Source organism: Pavona decussata, unplaced genomic scaffold, assembly GCF_977016875.1.
Source record: "Pavona decussata unplaced genomic scaffold, jaPavDecu1.1 SCAFFOLD_61, whole genome shotgun sequence".
Taxonomy (NCBI): Eukaryota; Metazoa; Cnidaria; class Anthozoa; order Scleractinia; family Agariciidae; genus Pavona; species Pavona decussata.
In genome coordinates this window covers 1,757,684-1,783,653 of record NW_028145482.1, presented here as the reverse complement: position 1 = coordinate 1,783,653, position 25,970 = coordinate 1,757,684, and the positions used below count along the sequence as shown (strand labels likewise).

The 25,970-nt window shown below is 39.0% G+C and overlaps 2 protein-coding genes across 2 annotated transcripts; one reads left to right on the top strand and one right to left on the bottom strand.

Moving 5' to 3' along the window:
• Positions 1 to 130: 130 nt before the first annotated feature.
• Positions 131 to 16,930, top strand: LOC146479015 (glomulin-like). The gene is made up of 20 exons (XM_085111274.1): positions 131 to 400; positions 467 to 574; positions 1,602 to 1,712; positions 2,145 to 2,250; positions 2,868 to 3,094; positions 3,906 to 3,955; positions 4,484 to 4,649; positions 5,513 to 5,669; positions 6,633 to 6,726; positions 7,271 to 7,324; positions 7,837 to 7,867; positions 9,378 to 9,467; positions 9,575 to 9,616; positions 9,766 to 9,839; positions 10,475 to 10,559; positions 11,475 to 11,590; positions 12,586 to 12,643; positions 13,181 to 13,313; positions 14,417 to 14,505; positions 15,207 to 16,930. Exons 1-20 carry the CDS (start codon positions 131 to 133, stop codon positions 15,300 to 15,302), a joined length of 2,157 nt encoding a protein of 718 aa, XP_084967400.1. The 3' UTR covers positions 15,303 to 16,930.
• LOC146479014 (GPI-anchor transamidase-like) lies at positions 15,871 to 25,939 on the bottom strand. The gene is made up of 13 exons (XM_085111276.1): positions 25,657 to 25,939; positions 25,344 to 25,435; positions 24,660 to 24,718; positions 23,549 to 23,625; positions 23,122 to 23,155; positions 22,879 to 22,956; positions 22,314 to 22,410; positions 21,506 to 21,623; positions 20,447 to 20,557; positions 19,590 to 19,667; positions 18,772 to 18,863; positions 17,528 to 17,621; positions 15,871 to 16,852 (listed from the first exon to the last, which is right to left on the bottom strand). Exons 1-13 carry the CDS (start codon positions 25,786 to 25,788, stop codon positions 16,763 to 16,765), a joined length of 1,152 nt encoding a protein of 383 aa, XP_084967402.1. The 5' UTR covers positions 25,789 to 25,939; the 3' UTR covers positions 15,871 to 16,762.
• Between the last annotated feature and the right edge of the window lie 31 nt (positions 25,940 to 25,970).

Below are 25,970 nucleotides of genomic sequence, written 5' to 3'. Positions count from 1 at the left end.
GGTTTCGTCACAACTCCTTCTCACACATACTCTGAAACGTGATACTACCCACGCAATTTTCAGATTGCACTTTGTACTTGTCCACCAAGTGCTTACTGTAAATAAACCGCAGTATGCCCACACAGCGGCTATGACACTGTATCTAACGACTGGAGTCACAATCCTTTTTACTGCCTCTTTTCCATTTACATATGCACTTCATATGAAGTCCCTGAAAAAGAAGAATTTTACAGGCGATTGTCAGTTCTTTCTCCTTCCTTCCGACGAGCCTCGATTTTTATACAACTGGTCAGCGGCACGATTACGGTACACTAAATTGTATGATACACGAAGTATCTATCGTAATTCAAACATGGCGGACGATGCTCTTGAAGAGCTACACGAAAGTTTATTGCAGTTTGTAAGTCTTTCTTTCATGCGTTTAAGTAAAAGCTTGAATGGTTGGCTAAATCATTTATTTCTGTAGCGTGGAGAAGAGCCCAACACACACCTCATCTTGGTAGCGGCGCAGAAATGCATTGAAAATAGCAAGTGGAAAGAATTTGTGGACTGTTTAACTCGCCCCGAACATAAGGTTTGATTCACAGTAGCAAATTTAATTTTGTTTTTAAGATAGTTTAAGTTTAATAAGTTAAGTCAGTAAGTTGTGCTTATGTAATGACCAGAGTAATTGGTAGACTATAATGTGCCAAGAAAGTTAGAAAGATATGATAAATGTATTGCGCTTTTGTTCTTCATTCAGTTCCAAGAAATGAATTCCAGGGAGTGTAGAGGTACACCCTATATGAAACACTCTCCTGTTCAGTTTTTTGTTATTTTCCCAAGATTTCCACATAGCTCCATATTAAAGAATATGTTTCCATTTCTGACTCAAGCACTGTTCATGATTGTCGTTTTTGAGCTTGAGGGAAAGTGTGGAAACAGTTGAATGCAGAATTTATTGATGTATGGAGCTGTACAGCAATCTTTCCATTTTTCTTAGCTTACTGTTTTGCATGAACCTTGTCACTCTGTGCTTTATTTGTTCGATATGAACAACCGCATATCTGACCATACTGTTAATATTATACCTTCTGGTCCCCTTCCCTTTAATAGATGAGGTCAGTCCCCCCCCCCCCCCCCCAAAAAAAAAAAAAAAAAAAATTCTAAGGAATAAATGACCCTTGAACCCCTCTTCAAGCAGTTAACAAACTTGTAAGCACATTATACAACTCAATGTTTCTCTCTGGAGTGTTTAACCTCAATATAAAATTATAAGTTAAGGCGCTGTTACACTAGGCAATTTTTCTTGCAACTTGTCTTGCAATTTTGTTGCGACACAAGTTGCACATATCATTGCCTAGTGTAACATGCCCTGAAATGAACACGTCTCACAATTTTTTTGTTGCCGCAATATTTGGGAGAAGTAGAAGTCCATTCTACTCCTCTCAATGGTTATTGCAACAAAACCGCTGTGAGACATGTTCATATCAGGGCTTGTAACACTAGGTAGTGATTTGTGCAACTTGGCCACAATGGGGCAATGAAATTGCGAGGCAAGTTGTAAGAAAAATTGCCTGGTGTGACAGCACATTTAATTTCCCATCTTTTTTTTACTACAGGGTGCTTTGGAATTTGTTGGTTGGGAACTTGTTGGAATCATTTCTCAAACATATGGTATTGAATTAGATGGCGTGGAAGAGTGTAACAGAATTCTCAAGATTATTGCGGAGGTTAGCAGCAATTAAATTCTTTTTGTTTAAGAAATATAACCACTGAGAACAAAGTATTTTTTTCTTGACCCAAACCAAAAGGCAACATGAAAACATCTGGTAAATCTGAGCTAACACAACAAAAAAACAAACTAAGATGCAATATAGTTCTTGTACAGTATGTTATACTATACTGTAGTATAGATTATTCTCCAAGGGCTTCAAATACTCACTATTTACTTTGAATCTAGAGTTTTATTTTTAAATTTAGTTCATTTTAGTATATTTAGGGTCTATTACAACAAAATGTTTCTTAAGAGTTAACGTTAATGTTTATGGAGTTTTATAGAGTGCTGTAATTATTAAAGAAATCAAATCATTGTCTACAGTGTACGTGATCTTGTTATTGTTTCTTTGATTTATTCATCTTGTTGATGCTTGAATATTTGGCAGACATGCAGTGCAAAGGAGGTCTGCATTGGAGTGTTAGAACAACTGGACTCAGCAAGCACATTCCATTTGGAAAAGTTTATGGTTCTGTTGGACACACTCAAAACAGGTAAGTCAAACTCTTGGTAAAGTACCTCCATGAATCTGGAGTAACCTCTGATTCTTTATTAATGTTTGTTTTGTTTCTTGAGGCTTGCCCCACATCACAGTCACATCCTCAATCCTAGGGGGAGGGGGTCTTAAAGCCAAAATTTTAGAAGCAAAGTATGAAGGTAAACTGGAATTTCCTGGGGGAGTGGGGGTGGGGAGGGGCAAAACAAAAAAACCTGTGGGGAACGTATGGATATTTTCTGGAACTGCACATTTTGTGGCGCTTACATGTATTTTTCTTTTAAGTGTTGTTTGTGCTGTTGGAAAGAAGCCTCTGATTTACAGAATTTTGTGAAGAGTGGGTGGGTGGGTGGGCATTTGTACTTACTCTAAAAGGAAGACCCGGTGGATTTTTTGGTTACGATTTCATATGAGAAAAAAAAATTGTAATAAATTGTGTTGGGGTTTAAAATCTTGCTCAGTGTTATTTGCCATGAGTGGGGAGATACCGTTAGTTCAGTTTACAGTTTGGGCCTCCATGTAGTATTTAAGGATCACTGTTACTATTGCCATTTTTTCATTGAAGCTGAATGTGGTAAAATGATGGATTTGTTTAATCTCCATTTTTATTACCAGCAATCAAAAGGTTAAAGGAGAAAAAGTTGAAATGTGTCAGTATGGTGTTGCCATGCATTATACGACAGATCAAAAGTGTTCAACTGTCAGATGAATTGACTTGTAGCAAGTTGAAGAGGGAAGAGGGTAGGAACAGACTTGTTATGGAGTCAGCCTTGGAGCGTGTGGTGGACTTTCTGAGGCCACTGATAGAAGAGGTAAACATGCAGCCTTCCTGTTCTGCAGAGGTAAGATACCTGGCAATTGTGAAATTTGAATCAAAATTTCTTTTTAGACAGTGACCTAGAGTGCTTTCCATTTGCCAGAACTGGCCTTTCAGACCACCTAGTCTGTAAATTGAATGCACCATTTTGAAGGGATGTTGCTGCAAAATCATGAAAAATAATCACTCAGAAAATGGTATACACTCTTCCATAAAACATGGTACATTCCATGTATGAACTGACCGGTCTGGCTGGCCTGAGTTCTGACAAATCTTAAGTGTCCTCAGAGTATAATTAACATATGTATGCTCTTGTCTTCCTGATCATTCATAACAGACACATTATTGTTGAAAGCCTAGATTTATACTATGGCTGAGTAAAGTTACTTGCCAGGTGTCATATGTCTTATCTTATCCTTTTTTAGTCAATTTGCCGCGCACCAGATTTTGAATTCAAATGATGCCATTGAAAAAAAAAAGATCATATGTAATGCAAAAACTCGCTGCTGCCAGGTGGCAACAATCGTTACAAATGACTTCACTCACGGTACCGCAGCTTATATGGGCAGGGCTAGACTGACATTTCCGGCTTGGTATTTAATCATAATAAACAAGTCTATCATACATCCAGTGGTTTCAAATAATGAATACTGACTCATAAAAATATGCTTCTGAATGTATGACACAACTTTCTGCTGAGTTAAACCTCTTCTGCTGCTCAAAGGCACTACACAATATATTCTTTTGTTTACTTAGCTTTTCTGCAGCTGTTATATATTGGCAGACAGTATTGTTTATTCTGTTTGTATTGTATTAATGATCACTTTATTTGTTAGCCTTGCTCTCGCTCATACATCACCAGCTTGCAGCAGGAGATCCTCAAATGGTGTGTAACAATAATTGAAGGGCCATGTGTATTATTTTATTTTTTATTTATTTAATTATTATTAAATTTTATTTATTCTTTGCCACCAAATTGTTATCACAATGAGATTATAAATTGTTTATTAAAATAGAGGTAATGAGAAAGTTGCTTGTAAATTGTGTGAACAATTAGCTTAGAAGTCAAATAATAAGGAGAAGGAGGTTGAAAAGAATAAGCAGGATGAAAAATGAACTGTGGCAAGAAGGTCTCAAGAAACCATAGGGGTTATAGCGAAGAGGCCTCCTCATGGTGTTTTGCGTTAATACAATAAGCTTGCAAAATAAATTTACAAATATTTTTAACAAATATAACCAACAGAAAGAGCTTTTAATTTAGATTACATTTTGTTGTTTTAGCTCAAAATACAGTACATCTATCAGTATTTTATTCACTAGGCTTAACACATAACATTTCTTTCACAACAAAAAATTATGTTAAAAATTAATAAATTTGTCCTAATATTTATTTATTTTTGTTGCATTTCTATAGCTTAATTCAACTGCTGGATTATCCTCTGGTTTTCATGGATCTAGCAAAAGAACCTAAAGAAATGATTGACAGTGAGTGTGAAGGTGAAGATGATCAGGAATCAAATCCAGTGAACACTCTAGCTTCATTGGTGTCACCATACAGGCCATTTGCACAAGAAATTATGGTAATCAGCAGCCAGTTTGTTTCTTTCACAAAAAGTGTGATGCATACTGGAGATATTTTTTGGGATGTTTTCAAGGGCTTTTGAGAAAATATATAACAGTAAGTTATTTCGAACTAGGCTATATTTTGGGATATTAGGAACTAAGCCTAGATTGTACCTGGCCATTTTGGGGTTCTTATTTTTAATGGAGAGATTATGCATTACGTTTACGACAAACATCAGCTTCCTGTGTGCGTTTTCTCAAATAATTATATACCAGTACTGAATAGTTCTACTGGCCTAAATGTAAAGAAATGGAAAATGACTAAGGGCATCACAACTACAATAAAATGATGGTCAAGTGCCTTTTTTCTGTCACTTGCTGTTTGCCTTGTGAAGGGGGCTGGGGGTGGGGGGAAAGGTCTGAAGGTGCCCATGTGATTGTGGAGAAAGGTGCCTTTGATTTGTTGAAAAATAGTGGTGTTGAATGGTGGATCCAAGACTTGGTGAGATTAACATTTGTTACACCAGTCTGGGACTTTCTCAGCCTTGCAAAGGACATCATGACCCTGAGATGGTTTCTTAAAAAAGTTGAGACTGTGAGGTCCATGAAATTTATTTCAATTCAACCAGAAAACAGTGGATGTGCCACTGAAATCCCCATTTATTTTTATTTCTTATTAAATTTTTGTGACACTCCTTTTAAAGAGACCATTGGCTGCCCCAGTAATTGACAGCAAAATATGTCAACAGCATTCAAAAAATCATAAATTGACCATCTTCCAATGCTGCAGCTGCTGTTCTTGATTCCTAAGAGGCCTCTTTGTGGTTCATGTATGAGATCTGAGCACTGGACTCACCTCACATATATTTTCTACCTACAGCAATTTATCCAGATGACTAGTGATTCATATGTGTCAGTTTATCTCATGGAATATGTATGGAAAACTGAGCAAATGTCTGAGGAGGGAAAAACGTCAATAGCTGGCAATTCAACTGGTGAGGAAAAAAGTTTGGAAGAAGACATTGAAGAGGAACAAGGTGAATAATACAAATTTAATAACAGGGGCAAAAACTTCTTTATTTAGTATTGGTATGTTTAGAGAAGCTGCTCCACCTGATGGTAGCTGTTGCTTGTTGAGGCTGGTGGAGACCAGTATAAGGCGATATGTTACTTTGTAAAACTCACCAATAATTGTCAAAGAAAAGACAAAAGAAATACTTGATTTTAAAAAGGATAGCTGTGAATTGAAATGATATAGTTTTTTCCTGTTTTGCCAATTTTTTCCTTTGATTGACTTGCCTAAAATGAGTTTGTTTTGCCAACTGAAGGTTGTTGATGAATATGAACATTAAGATGCATTTGTGGTGTAGCTAATATACAGAATTTGTGTGTTTGGTGTCTGATCTTTGGCTTGAGTTTGTAAATCAGGTACAACATGGCCATTTTTTCCTTATTTTCCTCTTCTTTTTTTTCCTTGTTCTTTTTGGCCTGTTCTTTTTTTGGTTTTGTTGTATATAGATTGATAGGGATATTGGTATTGTAAATAGAACATGTAATTCAGTCGAAAGTGCTTTTATATGATGTGAATAAATGTACTCAATCACAAATCAAAATGTCCTAACACAAGGGCTGAGAGCATAACCAACCCAAATGACTTTTCAGATTGCTTTTTGTTGTTTTACAGTGTAGCTCATATTCACCTGAATTTTTGCATGTCGCCTTGAATTCCTTCTGCTGCTTTGCGCTTCATTTACAATAAAACGCTAATATGATTGTGGGCAAGATTTCCATTTTTATCATAAAACAAAGTGCAAATCAGGGGATAAAACATTGGAACAGCGATTCCTGAGGGAGGCAAAGGCCGCATGGAAAAATTCTGGTAAATCTGAGCTAAAACGATTGAAACTGGTTATACTTGCAACCCTTCAATTGAAAGCATGTTTAATACCACTTACTCTAAAACAGATTTTTTTGTCTTCCTATCTCCTTTTTCTTTAAAGAAAAGACGATGTTTCCTGTTCTTGGTCTAAGCTGTTTTGTTTACTTGTTGCTTGTTGAGGAGATGGGAAACATGAATTTTCCTGCTGTTTTTAGGTAATTATAAATTAGACAGTGCCAATAAGTAGTAAATAATATGCTCACAACTGAAATAGATACTCATATGAAGGGCTGGGAGCATAATCAACCCGAATGACTTTTCAGATTGCTTTTTTGTTGTTTTAGCTCAGATAATTCACCGGAATTTTTGCTTGTGGCCTTGAATTACTTTAGAAAACATTGCTCTATATTTGTTTTATCCACTGCTTTGTGGTACATTTTGGGATAAAACCGGAAATCTTGTTCATAATCATAGGTTTTTATTGCAAAGGAATAAAATGTACTCCAACCAATGCATTTTATCTGCTGGATAGCGACTTACCCCCTGGATAAAGTTATTTGCTCTTTGAATAACCGGGGCAAGGTGTTTATGTTTGTACAAAAAATGTTTGCAATCAAGTGTGTTCATCAGGACATTCTTGTCACTCTTATTAGCCTGTTAACGTCTACAACTTTCCTTTAATATTATAATAAAGGCAGGAAATATTCAAAGCGCTTTTTTTTCTTAATTTAACCTTTTCTTTTGCTTTTGATTACCCAGCTTCAAGTATTTATTGCGAGTTAATATGAAATATGTTTTCTGTCTTCTGAGTAGGTGAGTGAAATTTAATGTGTACTATAAATCTGCATAACAATATTGTAAAAAAAATCGGCTGATTTGGCCCCAATTTAAGAAAGAGAATGAACGAGCAGATGAAGTTCAACCCGATTTTAAAAAGTCTGTATCAGTGCTACGGATTTTTTGTACTAGGATGATTTTCATCCTGTGCTATGCCAACTGTAAAAGAAATCCAGCCCCTCAAATTGTAACATAAATGAACCAAATGATGTGATTGAACCTACTAACTGGGTTGATAATTCGGTATGTGTAAACTTGCCTTAAGCTTACACGCAAAACTGACTTTTATCCAACTTTTCATCCTGTATCTAGTCACTAGTCTGTCTTCAGGAACTGTTCTTGAGAGCAGCTAGACCAGGAGACAACTCTTCATTTAGAAAAGTTTGTAGTTCTATCTGAAGGAACTGTTCTTTAGCTAGACTTTGATCCCACTCTATTCAGGATCTTACACTAGTGTCTTTAACTCTCTGTTCCTACTTGCTTTGCAGAACAGAGCATCATGCCATATTCAAGGGTTTGGTGTGTATTTTGTGAGTCTCGTCATTTAATTCCCATTGCTAGCAATTCTAGTACAGTTTATCTGTATTTGGGTCTGTGTAGAGTTCGAAATTCCTGAAATCTTCTAAGTTATTTTCCAGACGTAAAAAAACTATGGAAAATAACGTATGATGTCTGCAAGAGTCTGCGCATTACCAAGCGAAATAACACAGATAGGAACTCAGGAGGATTTCAAACAAGTTCTCTACCAGAGTTCATTTACAATTACCTAGTGTAACAACGCATCAAGATTCACGCAGTCTACATTGTGGTGAGTTTATATGTTGGGTAGAAATTAACTGGTAACAATTAAAAACGGTACCCGTTTTTAATTGTTACCAGTTAATTTCTACCCAACGTATAAACCCACCACAATGTAGACTGCGTGAATCTTGATGCGTTGTTACACTAGGTAATTGTTCTTGTAACTTGTCTCACAATTTCTCACCATTTTTATGAGTGTTAGCCTTGTTTTGTTACAAAACACTCAAAACTCCAGATTGAGGTTTCGTACCGGAATGAGAATATCGATAGAATAAAGATACCAGGTTGAATTCGCACCAGTATGAAGCGTACCGATGAAAGATTTTGTAATGGTATCACTGATGCAAACGGATACAGATACACAGGTGGAAACCAAGACTTTCTTAAATTCCTTAAATTTCTTAAATTTTGCGATTCCGTCGCTCGTCTCACGGCTTCGCCACTCATGTCCTTTGCTGGCTGACTTGTGCCAAGTCCACAGTGAGGGAACCGGGAAATCATTTATTACTTTAAACGCCTCCAGGAGTGTTGTCCAAGTTTCAGCAAGTTGTTTGATGACTGCTAAGGGGAGTCTGTATTAGCAAGTCTCTTACATTGAAACCTATATTAGCATAGCCGCGTAGCAAGCATTTCCTTGTGGTTTGGTGCGTTTTTCGCTGTTTGAACACGCGGGAATTGGGACGAGAGCGAAAAAACGGAGGAAGGGGAGAGGAGAGAGGGAGGAAACGCTTACCCGTAGTCAAAAAGCGAAAAAGGCACAAAACTCCAACGGTAATGCTTGCTATGCAGGCTAGTGTCAGAAAAGCCTAATTTCACTACATTTACGATTTGGCCAAATATTTTAATAGGCCATTTCTGAGTTGCTGTGAACATATGAAAATTACTTTTGTTTGCATATGAATGAAACCTAATTTTTTGCACTTAGCCTCGCTTTCATAATGAGGTTCGAAGCAACTCGGAAATGCTCTATTGTAAAGATTTGAACGCAAAGGCTACTGGAAGTAACGAACTTCTGAAACCAAGGATAAGAATTGGTCACTGTTTGTTTAGTTTAGTGGTGGAGTTCATTCATTTTGATTATTGTCAATCGTGAGTGGCCTTACACTCTACTCGGGTGTGTCATGAGGACGATGGTGATGAATCATTAAGTTTGCGAAGCAGATCGTGTGTTCTGATCAACTGCTCTTTTACTGTGCTTTCTACTAAGACGGAAATATTTTATCCACAGGAACTCTTAGATGTATTGTCTACAAGATTAAAAGAGAAATGTTTGGAGTATGGACAGAATGAGTTCAAAGATGTAACCGATACTGTAAAGGTTCGCAATCTCAAGTTTCCATTTCACAGTTCATCCTTTAATTTCAAAGCCCCCCTCCCCCCCCCCTTCGTAATTCATTTTTTTGTGTCTGTTTACCTTTTTTTCAGGCTCTCGTCAATGTCATGACAATGTGTTCCTCAAAGAAACTGGTAGGCGTATACCCTGTTCTGCTTTCTGCTTTTTTCGCCTTTAGTTTTGATCTTAAAATTTTCTTATTCCCTGGACTCAAGTTGAAAGAGAAAATCCTTCCATGAAGTCTTTTATTATTCATTGTTATCATTTTTGTTTTGCTTTACAGAGGTTAAAAGCTGTTCGTATCTTCCCAAATCTCGTTTCTAAACTAGACACAAGAAGCCAGTATGGAGTATTGTAGTAAGTACACTACGATGTTTCTCGTTATTGCCGTAACCACACATCTTACCAATCACAACAAGCCATAAACCAATCAAAACGAGAATGAAAAACATCCAGCTGGTACCAATCGCGACAAACTAGGCCCCGACTCTCCCTCTAGCTCAGTGGATGGAGCATCTGACCGATGTGCAGAGGATCTCTGGAACAACTTCGATTGGGAATAATGGACTTACTTCTTTTCCCTGATTATAGCCCAATGCTCGTGACAAATTGAATTAGTATACCCATTACATTTACCCATTACAAAGCGATCTGCACCGTTTGTAACGTCTCACATTATTGGTCAAGAGAAGAAAAGAAGGAACAACAGAACAATGATCCTAACCTGACCTAGTTCCTAGGCCTCTATGTGTTTTTAATCTCGGTCAATCTGTTTTGGGTCACGTGGCCACAGCGTCGTCTACGTCACCGAAACGGATTGATCGTGAGGGCCCGGGAGAAAGCCGTACAGGGACAAGGCAATTCCTAACCCTAAAAACAACACAGCTGCAGGTTATTAGGGTTCAGTGAAAATAGAGCTTTTGAACTGGCGCAGGCCTACTTCTTACAACGGGCGATTTGTTGATGATTGATACATTTTCAATTCCCTACAGCACCACTCTTAAAGACTGCCATCACGCTGGAGTTGCGGGTTTGTTGATTTATCTCCTCAAAGAGCAAGTGAACCAAGCACTTTGCGTAAGAATAAAATCTTTTTTCTTTTTAGTACGCTGAGCTGAACTACAAGACTTATATTTGATTGTATACCAAGTTCTTGTACAAATTTTCTTAGATTGAACAACATTTCCATATTCCAATTCCGGCGATCTGGAGGGTGTCCCCATACTGTAAGCGCATTTGATCAACTCGTCATGGAATTATGCGCTATATAAATTTGCATAATTAATTAATTGATTGATTGATTAATTAAAAATGACACCTGTGAGATACTGACTACAAGAAATCGCCAATTGTGCTTTTTGTCCCTGGCATTTTTCTTGTCACGACTGAGAGATTCTGGTCACAGGGTTTAAAGGAATATGTCGGCTATTTTTAGTAACACTTTGAATAGCCAAATGACACACTGGTCCCAATGTGAATCTAGAAATAGTCGTCCAGTTTTGTTAAAGGTTGGTATTAGTAGCGCGCTGAAACCATCAATGTTGTTGGCAACAAATGGCCAGGATGAGAATGGATTGCAACTTGGAAAAAAAAATAGCCAACGTTTTCAAGTTCTTCCGTTGTTTTATGCAAAAATCGTGGAAGAATTCACTAGAAATCTTCCTCTTGGTGCTTTGTGAGCATGTTTTCCTGGAGGAAGGAAGGGTAGCTGCTCACAGGTTTAGAATAATTGTAATAAAACACCAAAGAGATCCCCTTACATAAACCTAATTGAACTGGAATTTCGTGTAGTTATGAAAAATGAGACCCACTTTATATATGTTTATTTTTTGATGGAAAACATCCACAAAGACTTCCGAGATGGTAAATTGTAAAAATGCCATCTTGACGTTCATGTCAGCAGTCATGATGTAGGGTCGTGCTTTAGTGACACAGGGGAAAGTTTTGAGAGACTTGTCATTTGAATACACTTCATGCCATATTTGTGTTTAGTCCACAGCAGAGGAGGCCTGGTTCCTAGGTACTCGTCTCATGTCAATACTTCAGCTAGTTCTTAAACCCCCCTCTGAAGAAGGCACCGAAAAGGATCTGGTGCAAGAGACTGACAGGTATACGCGACTAATACTTATCAGTTATGTTTTGTTACTGTTACTGTCCGTTCACCTCAGAGTAACGGCTTTAAGCACAAGCACGTGATAGAAATCTTCCCTTTGAGAGAAAAAGGGAAAGGGAGGACAAGTGGAGATGTGGTGGCCATTTAAGCGAAAAGATGAATAAACCGCGAAGAGGGGAGGGGAGAGTGAAAGCAGCCAACATACAGGAGACCATTTCCGAGTTGCTTTGAACATCGCTACGAAAGCGGGACTGACGGCAAAGTTTTCCGTGTGATAATTGCATATGAATGAACACTTAATTTTCAAAATAAAAGTTATTAAAAACCAGATCATTGTACAATGCAATTCCAGGGATTTTATTGGTTTAGCGGCCATGGTATATGAGCCATTATACCGTGCCCGAGAAAAAGCGACCATTGAATTGTCTCCTGGTTGTTCTTGCAAAACGAAATCAGAAATATCGAAAAATATTTCCGCGCTTGTTTAATATGAGAACGCGCGCTCTTAATTGGAATAACCATGCACGAAGCCTCGCTTTCATAATGAGGTTCAAAACAACTCCGAAATGGCCTGCTCCATCACGGGAGTCATATCTGTGCGCAACTGTTCGCCCCAGTAAGGTTATTTCTCAAATAAACAGCAAACCCTATCTGGAATCTCGTGAGCTCAGGGCTCGGTTGTTCGAAAGCCGACAAACGCTTATCTACGATTAACAGTTACCGAGGTTTTCATCTCGCTCGTTGAAATTGGTATTTGAAAGGAAATTTTAAGCTAATGTTATAGACAAATCTAAGAGAAAACTGAGGAACAAAAATCTTTGGAAGAACCATTGTTAGTCATTAAACTGGGATTAAAGTGCACGTTAATCTAAGATTAGTTTAATCGGTCTTTGAACAACTGGGCCCAGGTTTTCAGTTAGCCACAGCAACAGAAACCTAAATGTAAACAGTTTTTAGTAATTTTTATATCGTTATATGTTCTTTTTACAGGATCATGGGAGCTCTTAACTGCTTGAGGTTTATTCTTCTTAGAGACGAGTCTGACAAGGTGAAAACTAAACTGTAGCTCATCTCTAAAGTGCAGTCTGGCGAGGGCGCTTTCCATTCGTCAGGATTGGCCGGCCGGACCATCAGTTTGCAAAAGAAAGCGTCATTTTGATAGCAGTGTTGCATGCCAGTTCTTCGAATTTTTCAGTTCAAAAAAGCCCACAATTTTCACACTTTAGAATAAGCCCGTCAAAATGATACACTCCAGCCTGTGCTCGTGCTGCTGAGCACAACTGTGACATTGCTTTTTTATCATTGAATGGCACCTATAACTGAATTGCCTCAAAAACGACAAGAACAACAAACAGAAACAAAACAAACCGCAAAGATCGCTAGTTTAAACGGTCCTTTAAATTTCCGCGTAGTTCCCTTCATTACAAAGATTGAGATCCAAAGACTTGCAAAATTAAATTTTGTTTTATCAGTTCGCTAAACGGTCATGGCAACTGTTTGAATGAGATGGCGACGTAGTACAGTTCCACCCTATTCCTTTTATTGTGCGTTGGCTGTTCACCAGTTTTGTTCTCATTAATCACAGACTACCGTCTGGGAAAACTTCACAACAGTCGAGAAGAATTTCTTGGAGCCCTTGAGAGAGACATTAAAAGTAAGCAGGATACAGTACCAAGCAGAACTTCTGAGCAAACAGGACGAAATGGCAGGAAATAAAAGTACGTTTGCTCGTCCATTCAGACGGTTTCCATTGCGCCTTTCGCAGCATGTCAGTGGGAAACCTAACAAAACGCTGAGGGAGTGGGGTCCGGGGGCGGGGGGAGGGGGTGTGATAGTTGGTGGTAGCCCTGCAGTGGACTTGGATTCTATCCAGGGAGGAGGAAGGGAAGACTATTTTTGTAGTAGGTAAAAGTAGATAAAGTCGCACTAGGAGCTCAAGTGTCCCACAGGTTCGGAGCTCGACGAGGACTACTGAGTATCGCTACAACCCCCTCCCCCCACCTCCGGATGGAATGCTAGTCCACCACAGGGCCACCCCCAGCAGTATGTTGCCGGTATACATTTATACACCTGGGTGAAGAGGAGCATTGTAGGGAAAAGTGTCTTGTCTAAGGAAACAACAAGACAATCCAGAGATCAACCTAGCCTCGAACAACCGTCTTCCGAGCGAAAGTCCGAACCACTACACCATCGTGCCTCCCTTTTTTGCAGTACGAATAAGACTAATGAGACTGGCAGTTCTATCGGAGGATCGGATTGTTGTTGCTTTGAGGCTAGATTGGTCCGGCCGCGTCATACCGTTTTTTCTAGACAAGAAACTTAACTCCGCATTGTCTCTTGATCTCGCTAACCAGTGTACACGCTGACTACTAGCGAAGCTTCAGGGGAAAAGACCAAAATCATTACTGGGGGTAACCCTGTGAGGCAAGACCATCCCCAGTGTTAAATAGCATTGGCTCAAACCTAGATTTCGCGCAATTGCTTCAGCAAAAAGTTTCATCGTACGCATTAGGCAGAATGGGCGCACATGCACTTACACACATGTTGAATGAGCTATGAAGGTGGAATATTCCCTGAAACGTGAAAGTTAGTGAAATATCCAGCCAGATACGCATGCTTTTGCCACATACAGCGGATCCTCGATTTGACGAAGTGCCAAGGGACGAGGGAAATTGGTTCGTTATACCGAAGTTCTTTTCCATACATTTCTAAAGACGGGCTGGAGAATATCGTTCGTTATACCGAGGACTTCCTTACATAGAGGTTCGTTAAATCGAGGTATACGTTCCATTGTAACTTCTCGATCTTTTTCATTTTCCAGGTAAAAAAGAGAAAGATAACATTGAATTTAATATCAAAAGTCCGGATGGTAAGTCACTGGAGCTGATGCCACTCAGGGATCAGTGTGAGGTGAGTTCAAAATCCTCGTTACGGGTTTGTTTTGTTCCCGCGCAAACGTTTTTTAGCATACGGTGTTTCTGTCAACCCTCAAACTCTGCCATGCAGGTATTAGCGGAGTCTTTTAAAAAAGTGAAAACCTATCGTTTTAGGCGAAAACGGAGACTTAACTTTACTTTACTTAACGTTTTATCGTTGAAGTGTAGGGGTAATCACATCAATGAGTAACTTTCTTAACGTTTTAGTGTGGAAAGAAAGCGAGGTTCTTTTAAAAAAAGTATGCCCTTTCGCATACCATACAAATGTTACGGATTACCAACCTTTTTACTGAAGGGGGAAAGTTAAATTCACGCTCACAACCTGCTTCAACAAGGCCCGGTCTCTTTTATCACCTGTGCTCCTTTCGATACGTGTCAGCCTAGCGTCTCCCCTATAATGATCGAAGCGCCTGAAAACGGCGATTTTTGACAACGGTTTGATAATAGCGGACTAATAAAAACGCAGTTTTAGTGTGGGCTGTCGCTTTCAAACGAAAGGGCATTCATGTTGCTAGTTAAAAAAATGTAAAAATGGTGTGACTGAGAGCATTTTCCTTCGTTTGCGCTCAATTAGGGGGTAAATTTTCGACGACTTCTGAATCCTGGAAGGCCGGAACACAGAATGCACTTAGTACTGTAATAGTAATTGTGTGCATTTTATCTGTCCGGCTGCAGGCGCTGCAATCTGGCCTGTACTCACTGGACATGATGGAGAGTGTACTTGCCAGGATATCAGAGATCGCTAACAGCAGAAATAAAGCACGGAAATAAGGGTCATGCCGTACCAGTCACCATGGAAACTGTACAAGTGGCTGTCATGGAGACGACGCAAGTGATTGCCAACGGTTTGGGGAATGATGCGGCTTGGCATTTCATAGTGTCCTTGTGGCAAAAGATGACAATTAGCAGGGATTCGTTATTGCAAGTCAAGTCTTGTGCGGTATGCCCTGCGAAAAGATAACATGGAATAGAAGAAAACTCCCCCCGGTAGGCAGTCAACCTTGGCGCACAACTGATGGTTTCATTAAAGCTTTATTTATTGTTGAATGTGGCGTCACCCGTTGAGTTTCTCGGTAAGATGTGTTTGGTGCCAAGCTCGGTTCGCTACATAAGCAACTTGAGGCCTGGGAACGAGCCTTAAGTGAACGCTTTGGAACCATAGAACCACCTCAGATTCCGCGTCGGTAGAAGATTCCGTACAAGTTTTAGCCCTTGTACAACAATATTCGTGCCCTCTAAATACTTCCGTCATACGAAGACAACGGTCATTCATCTTCATGAAATGAACTGGCGTGATTCAGTTGTCATATGTTTCATCAGAATGAAACAAAAAACGATATCAGTATTTAACGTCTTTATTTTTTAAAATTTATCGACGGAAATACAGCGAGACAATGAAAGTTGAAAACGTTTGCTAATAAGAATCTTTGTAATGGTCAAAAGTGAACAACTGTTTGAGCAAGAGATTCGCCAAGGTAGAAAGAACTCGATTATTTTATCGTGATGAACTATTTCAGAGAGAATGTCAGATCATCACACTAAGTACTATTACGGCGTTCTTCGCAGCTGTTTCTTGGCCAGCTGCTGTCCACTCTTGTGCAATAGGGAGCTCAAGCAACGACGACGGCGACGGCAACGACAACGCCGCAAAACAATAGGTTTAATGAGCAAAAACAATCGCTCTGTGCGTGCGTTTTACATTTTGGTACATTTCTTTGCCGTCCTCTGCAAAACAACAACGTGAAATGACCACATTTAAAGTTTTTGTGGAGAACGTGAACGAACGACGGTGAATTAACTTGTACGCCAATCCTACCAATTTGGTTCCTGGATATAATCACAAATGACGGAATAAAGATATTTTTTTCAGGTGACGTTTTCGTTGCCGTTGCCGTCGTCGTTGCTTAAGCTCCCTATTAACGCTCAGCTAGCGCGGGCACATGTCATCGTGAAAACCTGTACAATTTAATTGTCTGGGGAGTGCGCATGAACCAGCCAAGCATATGTCGACCACATTGCCTTTGTTTACGTTCGTGCGTAGGAAAACTTCAATTCTGTATTGACATTTTTTTCGTTCAGTTTACTCTTCATGCGTCTCCAAGCAGCACCATAACTCATCTCAAGGGTGTTTAAACTTGTTATGTATCAGGACAGAAGCAAGTTGGGCCCAGCAGTTCGTTCTTATGTGCCGTGAGTTGTCGGTCTCGTCATTGTTCTTCTCGTGTAGTCTTTCATGTCAATGAAGCCACACCAACCAATACCACAAATACCGTCACAGATATCAGGAACTCCCTAGAAAATTTCCATGTCTCCTTTTCTTGCTGATAAAATAACAAGTAAAATGGACAATGATTACTGCATAGTTTTCTCCAATAGTACATTAGAGCGAAGTGGTCTTATGGTCAGCGTCGCCGGTTTCGGGCGGGTCAAAAATTTAATCTCTTTACGGTGACCAAATTACCTTATCAATTCTGTCGATAAAACCCACTGGTAAATTTGTATCTCTGGATAATAATTTTCCAGCTTTCTGATTGGTTCCCTCCGCTATGGGTTTGACCAACATTTCCACACCGAATCCGCACCACAGTTTCTATAGAAACTAACTCCTTTATCGCAGTTTTGAAGCCCTCTTAAGTTAAGATGAACCGTAAGTACTGTTGCGTAACTAACCTTTTGTATTCAAACAGTACATCAATAACAACGACGGGCGCAAGTTAACGTTTAGTTTGATCTTAAGTGTAAATATTCTTCACGATGTTTCTCGTTAATACGAACCTTTCAGTGTTCCCCATAGCTTCCCTTGTACTTCGAAACTGCAACTGGTGACACAGTTTCTGTGGGAGCCCTGTGTGTGTAACCCGAAACCCTTACACATCGTGCACAAGACCAATCAAAGCGTTGCGATGGTTTAGAATCCTGTCCAGAAGGGGAGAATCCCACTGACCAATACAATGCCCGCACAAAAACAGAAAAAAGAGTATCTTAGTCTACTGTACCTTCTTTATCGCCTTAGGAAACTGTTCACGTAAGCCACGTTTCTCTGACGATTCATAATTTTCACTTGTCTCTAGAACTGGGCAGGACTCTCCCCTGTAAAGACAAAAACGCATCCTTCAACCTTTTACCCACAAAAGTTTAGCATGTGTTAAAATTGAACGTCATCTTTGAACACTGTTTTAAACAACATTGAAACACAGTAAGGGTAGAAGTAGATCATGATATTGCCACAGTTGGCGTATCAAACGTGTTACATGCCTGCATCACAAGATATCGAATGAAACCATGGGGCGCTTTGAAATTCCGAACACCTAAAGACTACAAGCAGTCCCACGTTTTTCTTACGGATAGTAAAGCGAGTGAACCTCGCGCGCGCGCGCGAAAATTGCCTCCCGCGTGGATCGCTCGTTTTACTTTCCGTAAGAAAAACATGGGACTGCTTGTAGTCTAGAACACTTACGAAATAGAAAGGTTTTTTTTCTATCCAGGCAATGAGAATCGAGTTCAGTTCCAAATGTGGAAACTGATAGCGAGATGGTGCACGAAGATATTGTATTGCTCTTAATTTCTGACAGTTTTGACGAGGAAATTGAAACTTCTTGAGTTAACGGAGATAAGTTAGTTGACTTTGCTTGTCTTATTTCAACAGCCGCGACTGGTTGCTGTTTTATCAGAAAAATTTGAATTAAGAACTTTCTGTAGAGTGCAGAATTGTTTTGAGTCTGCACTTAATATTTTCTGTCGGTGCGAGCAGCAGAAATAAATATTTTGCAACAAGTGGAAACGAAAAAAAATGGACTTCCTCCGAAGTTCGTCCGCTTGTTCCGGAAATTTCCAGTGGATTCGTACGATCCACTGAATTGTATTTCTATCGTTTGAACGGAAAATTGGACAAAATGGAGAGCGATCGTGGTCATTATTGCCAAGTCCCGGAGTAGTCTGTTATTTTTCACAGGAATAGTGGATGTGGGTGAGACACGAAAGAGCGCAGGAAAATCGCCTCTAGTCTATCTAGCCTGCGAGCAAGCTCTCTTGAGAGAGAGAGGTGGGGGGGGGGAGGGGGGGGGAAAGAGATCTCGCTCCTTCTGCCCTCCCCTCCCCCAATTTTATTGTTACTTTCAAGCGTGGAGTGGGGGCTCTTTGCGAACTTCACGGTAATAATGTTTCAATCTGGTCTCGGACTCAGCCGCTGCGTTAGCTAGCATCCTCTCAGGGAGATGACCTTTCCTGAACCCAAACGTACCTGCACACACTTTCCTCCTGCACAATGTCCATAGTAGAGGAGTTTGTCATCTCAACCATGTGGACACTGCCAAAGAAATCGGTTACCAGCACCTGAAATGGAGAGAAAACATTGAAACGCTTCAAATTTGATATCAACTTAGTACACTACTGAATATCAGTCAAGGTGCTGGATTTTCCAGCACCTGTCCAATCATTGATTTTGGGAGGCAATTAAAAATGTCGAGCTACGCTACCAGGCAAACAGAAAGAGCCACATTCCTTAAGGTGCTGTTACGCTGGCCAATTTTTCTTGCAATTTGCCTCACAATTTTATTGCGATACAAGTCGCACGAATCGTTGCCTAGTGTAATATGGCCTAAAATGAACATGTCTCGCAATTTTTTGTTGTTGCCGCAATCGTTACGAAAAGTAGAAGTTGTCTCTCTTTCGTGCAAACGGTGACTGCAGCAAAAACATTGCGAGACAACTTTATTTCAGGGTATGGTACACTACGCAACGTTTTGTGCAACTTGTGAAGCAACGGCGCAACGAAATTGCGAGACTAGTTGCAAGACAAATTGCCTGGTGTTATAACGCCTTTATCCAGTTACTGACAGTTACCACTTCCCCTTCTTCTAGTGCAAAAAAGAAAAAAAAAAAAAAGAAATTGTATGCTATTTCTTGTTTGGTAGCCTGGACATAACATCACTGCTCCAGGTGACAGGTGGTTGTTACCAGAGAGGTAGGTATGATGAGAGGTCACCAATTAGCAAAGGTTTGTGTGTATAATAACTATACAAGTTATGAATCACCGTTAATGTAAAATAAACACGATACCTTTTTAGGATCCCTTCTGAACAAATCTGACCTCACTCCTGGAGTAGATATCACTAGATTTGGTGTGGTGTAACTGAACTGGAAAAGCATCAAAAACATTTCTTAGAATTTTTACAGTATAATCAAGAGACACTTATTTAAATTTGGAAGGACATACAACCGCACTAGAAGGAAACAGTTGTCACACCTTGTGTTTCAATAACAGTTTCTCTGGTACGAACTTCTGCCCTCAGCCCTTCATTTCAAAGTCTGGGCAAAACGCTGAGACATGCAGGAGTCTCATTAATATCGATTAATATTTTGAACAGGCAGGCGGGAGGTGAGTACACCTGAGCATGGAAGTTAACGTGGATTTGTTCTGTGATGGAGAAACTTGGTTAAGATGCTGAAAGTAGTTAAGAAAAGTCGTGTAAAAAGATGGTCAATTTGTTCAGTGCCCGGCCCTTAATAATGATACCCCTGGACAGTATAATAATAAATTATAATAAAGTGCCTTTTTAAGGCCCACAAAAATATATTCAAGAAACCGTTCTAAGTTAAGATGCATCTTAGCTATTTGTTTCTCGACAATAGTCTATTGTGGGCTAACAATAGACTTTTGTTAACTTACAACGGTTTTTTAAATCTGGTCCCTGGATTCTACATTGATCACAAAACTACAATATATCGCATTTTATGTAGCTTAGGGGTATTGTTACAACTGAACTAGGTTTTCAAGCTCTGAGCAATGAATGGTCTGATAGTTCATGAAGAAATGCATGGGAAACTCAGTGATTTGATGGTGTTTCAAGGTAACATGCCCAAAGGATAACCTTTTTACTTTTAATATGTAAATAGGGTGAATGTCAAATTCCTACCAAATCTTGCACTGTAGCTTTGCTGTCAGGAGTGACACCTTCCAAAAACTGAAGCACGTAATACGTGTACCTGTCAATCACATGCACTCCAATGGCTGGGTCCTCATGATGCTAATATTTAGGAATTAAAAAAAGAAAAGAAAATTACTGAACAGTACTGGACAATTAGAACTAACACAACAAACAGAGCAATTTTTGCTGCTAGAAAATAATTTCACAGGCTAACTATAGATTAAAGTAGTGGCTCTTTTAATCACGGGGTTAAAAACATTATTATGCAAAATTCCTGCCAATATCATTACAGCGGAACCCCGATTTTACGATCTTCGATCTTACGATATTCGCGATTTAACGATCAACATTCTGTGTCCCATCAAAAGTAATTTATAAATCGGGAGTTAGTTAACAACAGCATCCTGATTTAATGATATGATTTTGCTGTTCCCTTGCCATATCATAAAATTGAGGTTCTACTGTAGTAACATTTTTTTCATAGGAGGTTGGTTTGTCACCCTCTCAAAAATGTGCTGTGGCAACAAACATTATATTGGGATTGTTTATTGTTAACCTAGATATCCTAAAATTCCATAGGTAATGGACCATGTTGTTTGGAATTAGCAGACCTCTGAAGGGACTGCAACGTTCACAAAGTAGCCATGTTAGCCATTAATTGCGGACTGCTAAAATAGATTGTGATTTGTTTTAACCCTTGAACCCCTGATATCAAAGAATAAATTCTCCTACATGTATGCTGTCCCTATACTTTTCTTATAAAAGTACTGGGGAGAAGTAATTAAAATATCAAGAAAATTCACCATGGGTGATCATATTCTTAATTCTCATGTCCTCAGGGGTTGAATAAGCATTGATATCACAAGGAGAAATTTGATGCTGATCATTGTTAGGGCTTAAAGGGTGAAACAAGAAAACACAACCATGGAATACTATGATGTCACTTGAAAACCTACAGACTCCCTTGGTGATGCAATATTCCTAGGGAGTCAGAAGAAATACATTGGGGGAGGAGTTGTTGCCTTCCGAATTCTATGGTGTACTCACTGAAAGTGAATCTTCTCCAACTAAACTACTGCCTACAGCCAGAATGTTGGGTGAGTAGAGCTTCTGTGTCATGGAATAAGCTTGACATGTATCCACAATCAAGAAAACTTCGTTGTACCTGAGTGACAAAGAGATAAAATAACAGACTAGTGAGACTAGACATAATATAAATATAGTGCTCAGGGGTTTCATTAATTTAAGAATTAGGAGGGTGTAGGATTCTAAGTAGGCGGGTACCCATGAGACTTCTTTGGTTTGTCCTTTTCAATATCTTAACTTCAAAGGCAGATACTGTGTTCAGAGTATACAGGTACCAGTACCTGGGTCCCTGCTTTTAAAAACAACCCTGAGTGCTCTGTGGGGGTAGAAAAAAGTTGTTGTTGTAAGAACATTTACACATAACTCCCCATGGAATGTTAGCCTCAGTATAAAATTCCTTTCAGGCAGTTGACACAGAATGAAAAGGAAGATTGGGCTTTTACTTGGGATGAAGCAACAAAGATTACCTGTAAATTACAGGGAACAGTGAAGGGATGTATTGGAGGTCTTGTATGCCACATGGCGAAAGAGGATCAGGTAAGTTTAAAATTCCTTTGGGATATTTTGGAACTCTATTCCCCACTCCCCAGAGAGAAAACAGGCAGTCCGATATTTTGTCCTCCTTTTGCCTTCTCTATCAGCTCTTGACACTCTCTATCAGCACTTGACAACGCTCAAAATGAATAAATAATTGAATAAATAACCAAATGTAGACTACACAGGAAATAACTGAGTATGTGTTTTATTTAAAAATGACTGGACTACTAACCGTCTTTTTTGCCACATTTGCTCAAAGGCGTCTGCAAGTTCAATACTTGTAATCTCTTCAGCATCCTGAAACTTGAGAAATCCATCACCACCATGACCTGTAACAATTATTTTGATACAATGAATTTGTTATCAGTAATTCATAAACAGTTATTAAAAACTCGGTTGACATGTACAGTAATAATAATTATTATTAAAAACTGGATCATTGTATAATGCAATTCGAATGATTTGATTGGCTTAGTGGCCATGGTATATGAGCCATTATACCAGGCCCGAGAAATAGAGACCATTAAGTTGTCTTCTCAGTGTTCTTGCAAAGTGAAATCAGCAAAATCTAGCAATATTTCTTGATTGTTTTTAATAAAACAATTGAAGGGCTGGGGGCTTAACCGCCTTATGTCGAATGTTGGGCTGTTTTTTTTTTTGGGCGGATTTGTCTCATGTTGGATATGGGATGATTATAGCCAACTCGGCGCTATGCGCCTCGTTGGCTATCTATCATCTCATATCCAATGCACGCTCGTGGAATAATAGTTAATTATTTTTGTATGGTATTGACCAACCTGTCATGTAGACAAGAATGTTACTTCTCTCATCTGAAAGTAGTCGCTTGGATCTTGGAACACTGGATGGCAGGCGCCCTGTTGTATAACAAGAAATAATAATTATTATGTTAAATGAAAAGAGAGAACTATTCCATCACACAATTTCAGAATAAATTTGACAGCTATTCTGAAGGGTCACAGGAAGATAAGAGTTTCACATAAAAATGGCAAAAATAATCAGTGTTTTAAAATCATGTTTACCTGTCAAAATTCTTATAAAATTCTCCACTGTTACCTGCAAGTCAGACATATGATAAATAATTTAACAATCACTTAGCGTTAAAAGACCATAACGTTTAAAAGCCCTTGGCAGAGCCTCAGTACAGTTAACTTCCTTTATTGCAGATACCCTCAGTATCGTAAGTTAGCATCCTTAATAGCAAAGTCTGTAATAGCGGGAATTTAATTCAGTCAAATGTCTATAATTAATTTTTGCTGGGGATTAAACTGCTGTATGTATTGTCAGAGTGTCTGTAATAGCGAGGTGTCTGTAAGGCGAGAGTTGACTGTATATAAACTTGTAGTGTTTATTTATCATTGGCATTGTCATCACCAATTTGCAGCTTTCCTCTTTACTATTTCATTTAAAGCCAGCTTATAAATTACCATCAAATAAAACCATATGTACCTCATATCCTCTGTAATCTACTTCAATATCGTCACCATAAACATTAATGTGCTGGTTTGCATTATTGAACACCGTCCCTGTAAATTTATAACAATGAGAACCTTTAAGATGAGAGATAACATTACGCTGACAACTTTTTTTTAAAACAGCTTTTATAGTACTGGACTAAAAATTAAAGAACGAGTGTGTGCATTTTGGAATGGGGAAAGTTTTATTACACTGACATAGGCCCCATTTAATGTGCTGGTTTGTAATTTATAACAGTAAGAACCTTTAACATGAGAGATAACATTACGCTGAGAAGTTTAACAGCTTTTTATAGTACTGGACGAATAACGAAGGAGTGTGTGCATTTTGGTATGGTCGTATTTATTCCCATTTGCTCCTCAAAGATGTAGATTTTGGGGGGTAGGTTTGATACAAGATAAAGGGTACAGAACAACACATATTTCTGCACCGGGCTAAGAAAAAGGGTGTTGATTTTATATACTGAGTTGATAGAGTAATTTGGCCACCATAAAGTAATTTGAGTGCTGACATTTTGAGTGTTATCCCTTTGTCAGGACTTGCTCTGACGAAGGGCTTACACTCGAAACATCACTGCACTTGAATCGCTTCACAGTGGCCAAATTACCTTTAGCTATCAATTCTGTTGTTTAAAAATTATTATTGAAACAAACATTCATTTCTACCCCCTACTGATGCAGCACAACAGCATCTTTGGAAACTAACCCGGCCCTTATCCATTTAATATAAAAAGAGCCCTGTTTTACCAAAACAGAAACAATATTTGCATTAAAGAGAGGAGTTAAAAATAGTAATGAATGCCCAAAGTCAGTTAAGGTGACTCTAACTTAGTATGTGTCTGTAAGCAAAAAAACCATTCTAAGATAATGACAGCACTTGTCCACCTTTATTTCCCTGAGATAACTAATCAGGTTAAGACAACAATATTAAGGTTGTCAGTAGTAGCTTATTCTGGTATACAACACATTGAAAGTGACTGTTTACATTCCTTATAGAACTTGTGACTCCAAAGCTCAACAACAGCCTTGTGGCAATCCTACGTGACGATTATTTTAAAATGCTGGTAGAATATTTTGAGCCTTACCAGGTCTTGGATTTCGGGCATTACAGGCCATGTCGTCAGCCAGCATAACAATAATGTGACTAAAACAAAACAAGAAGTTCAATTACTCGCCAAAACTACTGTAATTTTATTTCACTTAATATTTTACAGTGACTTGGAACAGAGGAAATAATTCCAAAGAGGTAGCATTGGTAAGGTCTGTAACATTTTATTTTAACTTTATATCATACCGTTATGGGAATAGTAACTTCATGCACCTGTCAGATGTACACATGAGATGCTTTCCATTTGGCCAAATGGGGCAGTTTGAATTTTTCGAAAATTTAGTTACCAAGGAGAATTTGTATTTTCCGGGTAACTGCCAGCAACTTGAAAACAAACCCATTCCATTCACAGGTTTTCTTGTAAACCGAAATAATACAATCAACTTACGTCGTCCAAACTGAACCCAAGTAGGAACGGCTGAATGGAATGGAATTTTCCGGACCAAGTTAATGTTATGTGCTGCTTATGAGTTGATTAATGATTCTGCTTGGGAAATGCCCCTTCAAGAAAACTCTGGATGTCTAGACCCCTGATGGCTGTCAGCATGGTCTGTTCGCCAGTCTGCTGGTTGCTACATTTCGGTATAGAACTGCACCTTAAGAGATTCTGCAGACTAGTCTACTGGCAACCTAATTCTGAATAGTGATTTAAACATTTCACCTGTCAGGAATTCCGAGTCTTTTCACACTTCTGTACATGGAGAGAACGTTAGCCACATGGCGATAGTTGAACCAGAACCGAGAGGTACACACCTAAAAACAAGAAAGTTTGGAGGTCACATATAGCACCATGCTAACTTCTTCTGCTGTTTTATTGCAGCCATCATATTTATATGCAAGATGTTGTTCATAGTAATTTGATATGATAGCTGTGTCATAATATAGACGCCACTTTTGATATGGATCGCATCAATTCCTAAGTGTCGATCTCGTGGAACAAACGATTACCAAGTTATCAGTCGCTTTATTCTTACCAGGACAGCCCAGTTGTTTGTGTGGTCACTCTTCAGAAATCTGTCAAAAGATTTTTCTGTTTTTACAGGAATGAAGTGAAAAAACAAAGCGACAATGATTACAAGCAAAAGTAGTGCAGATTTTGCCGCCATCTTGTTTTTGAGAAACCCGCAGGGCTTTGTGGGTAATTGGCGACGGACCCTTTTCCGAAGGTGTTTCGGATTCAACCGATGCCCTTCGTCGAAGTTCACAAGTGCGTTTTTTTTCTCGGTTAGAAATTTTAACGAAGACAAATAATTGAACACATCCGTAACTGCAGACAAAGAAATGTTCT

Bases quoted from the DNA above. Each gene is read 5' to 3' on its own strand.
- LOC146479015 (XM_085111274.1), top strand. From the start codon at position 131: ATGACACTGTATCTAACGACTGGAGTCACAATCCTTTTTACTGCCTCT. The intron at 401-466 runs GTAAGTCTTTCT...TTATTTCTGTAG, and splicing joins ACGAAAGTTTATTGCAGTTT to CGTGGAGAAGAGCCCAACAC. The intron at 4,650-5,512 runs GTAATCAGCAGC...TTCTACCTACAG, and splicing joins CATTTGCACAAGAAATTATG to CAATTTATCCAGATGACTAG.
- LOC146479014 (XM_085111276.1), bottom strand. From the start codon at position 25,788: ATGGCGGCAAAATCTGCACTACTTTTGCTTGTAATCATTGTCGCTTTG. The intron at 24,719-25,343 runs GTGAAATGTTTA...GTTTTGTTTTAG, and splicing joins AGACTCGGAATTCCTGACAG to TCACATTATTGTTATGCTGG. The intron at 22,957-23,121 runs GTAAACATGATT...GTTATACAACAG, and splicing joins TTTTATAAGAATTTTGACAG to GGCGCCTGCCATCCAGTGTT.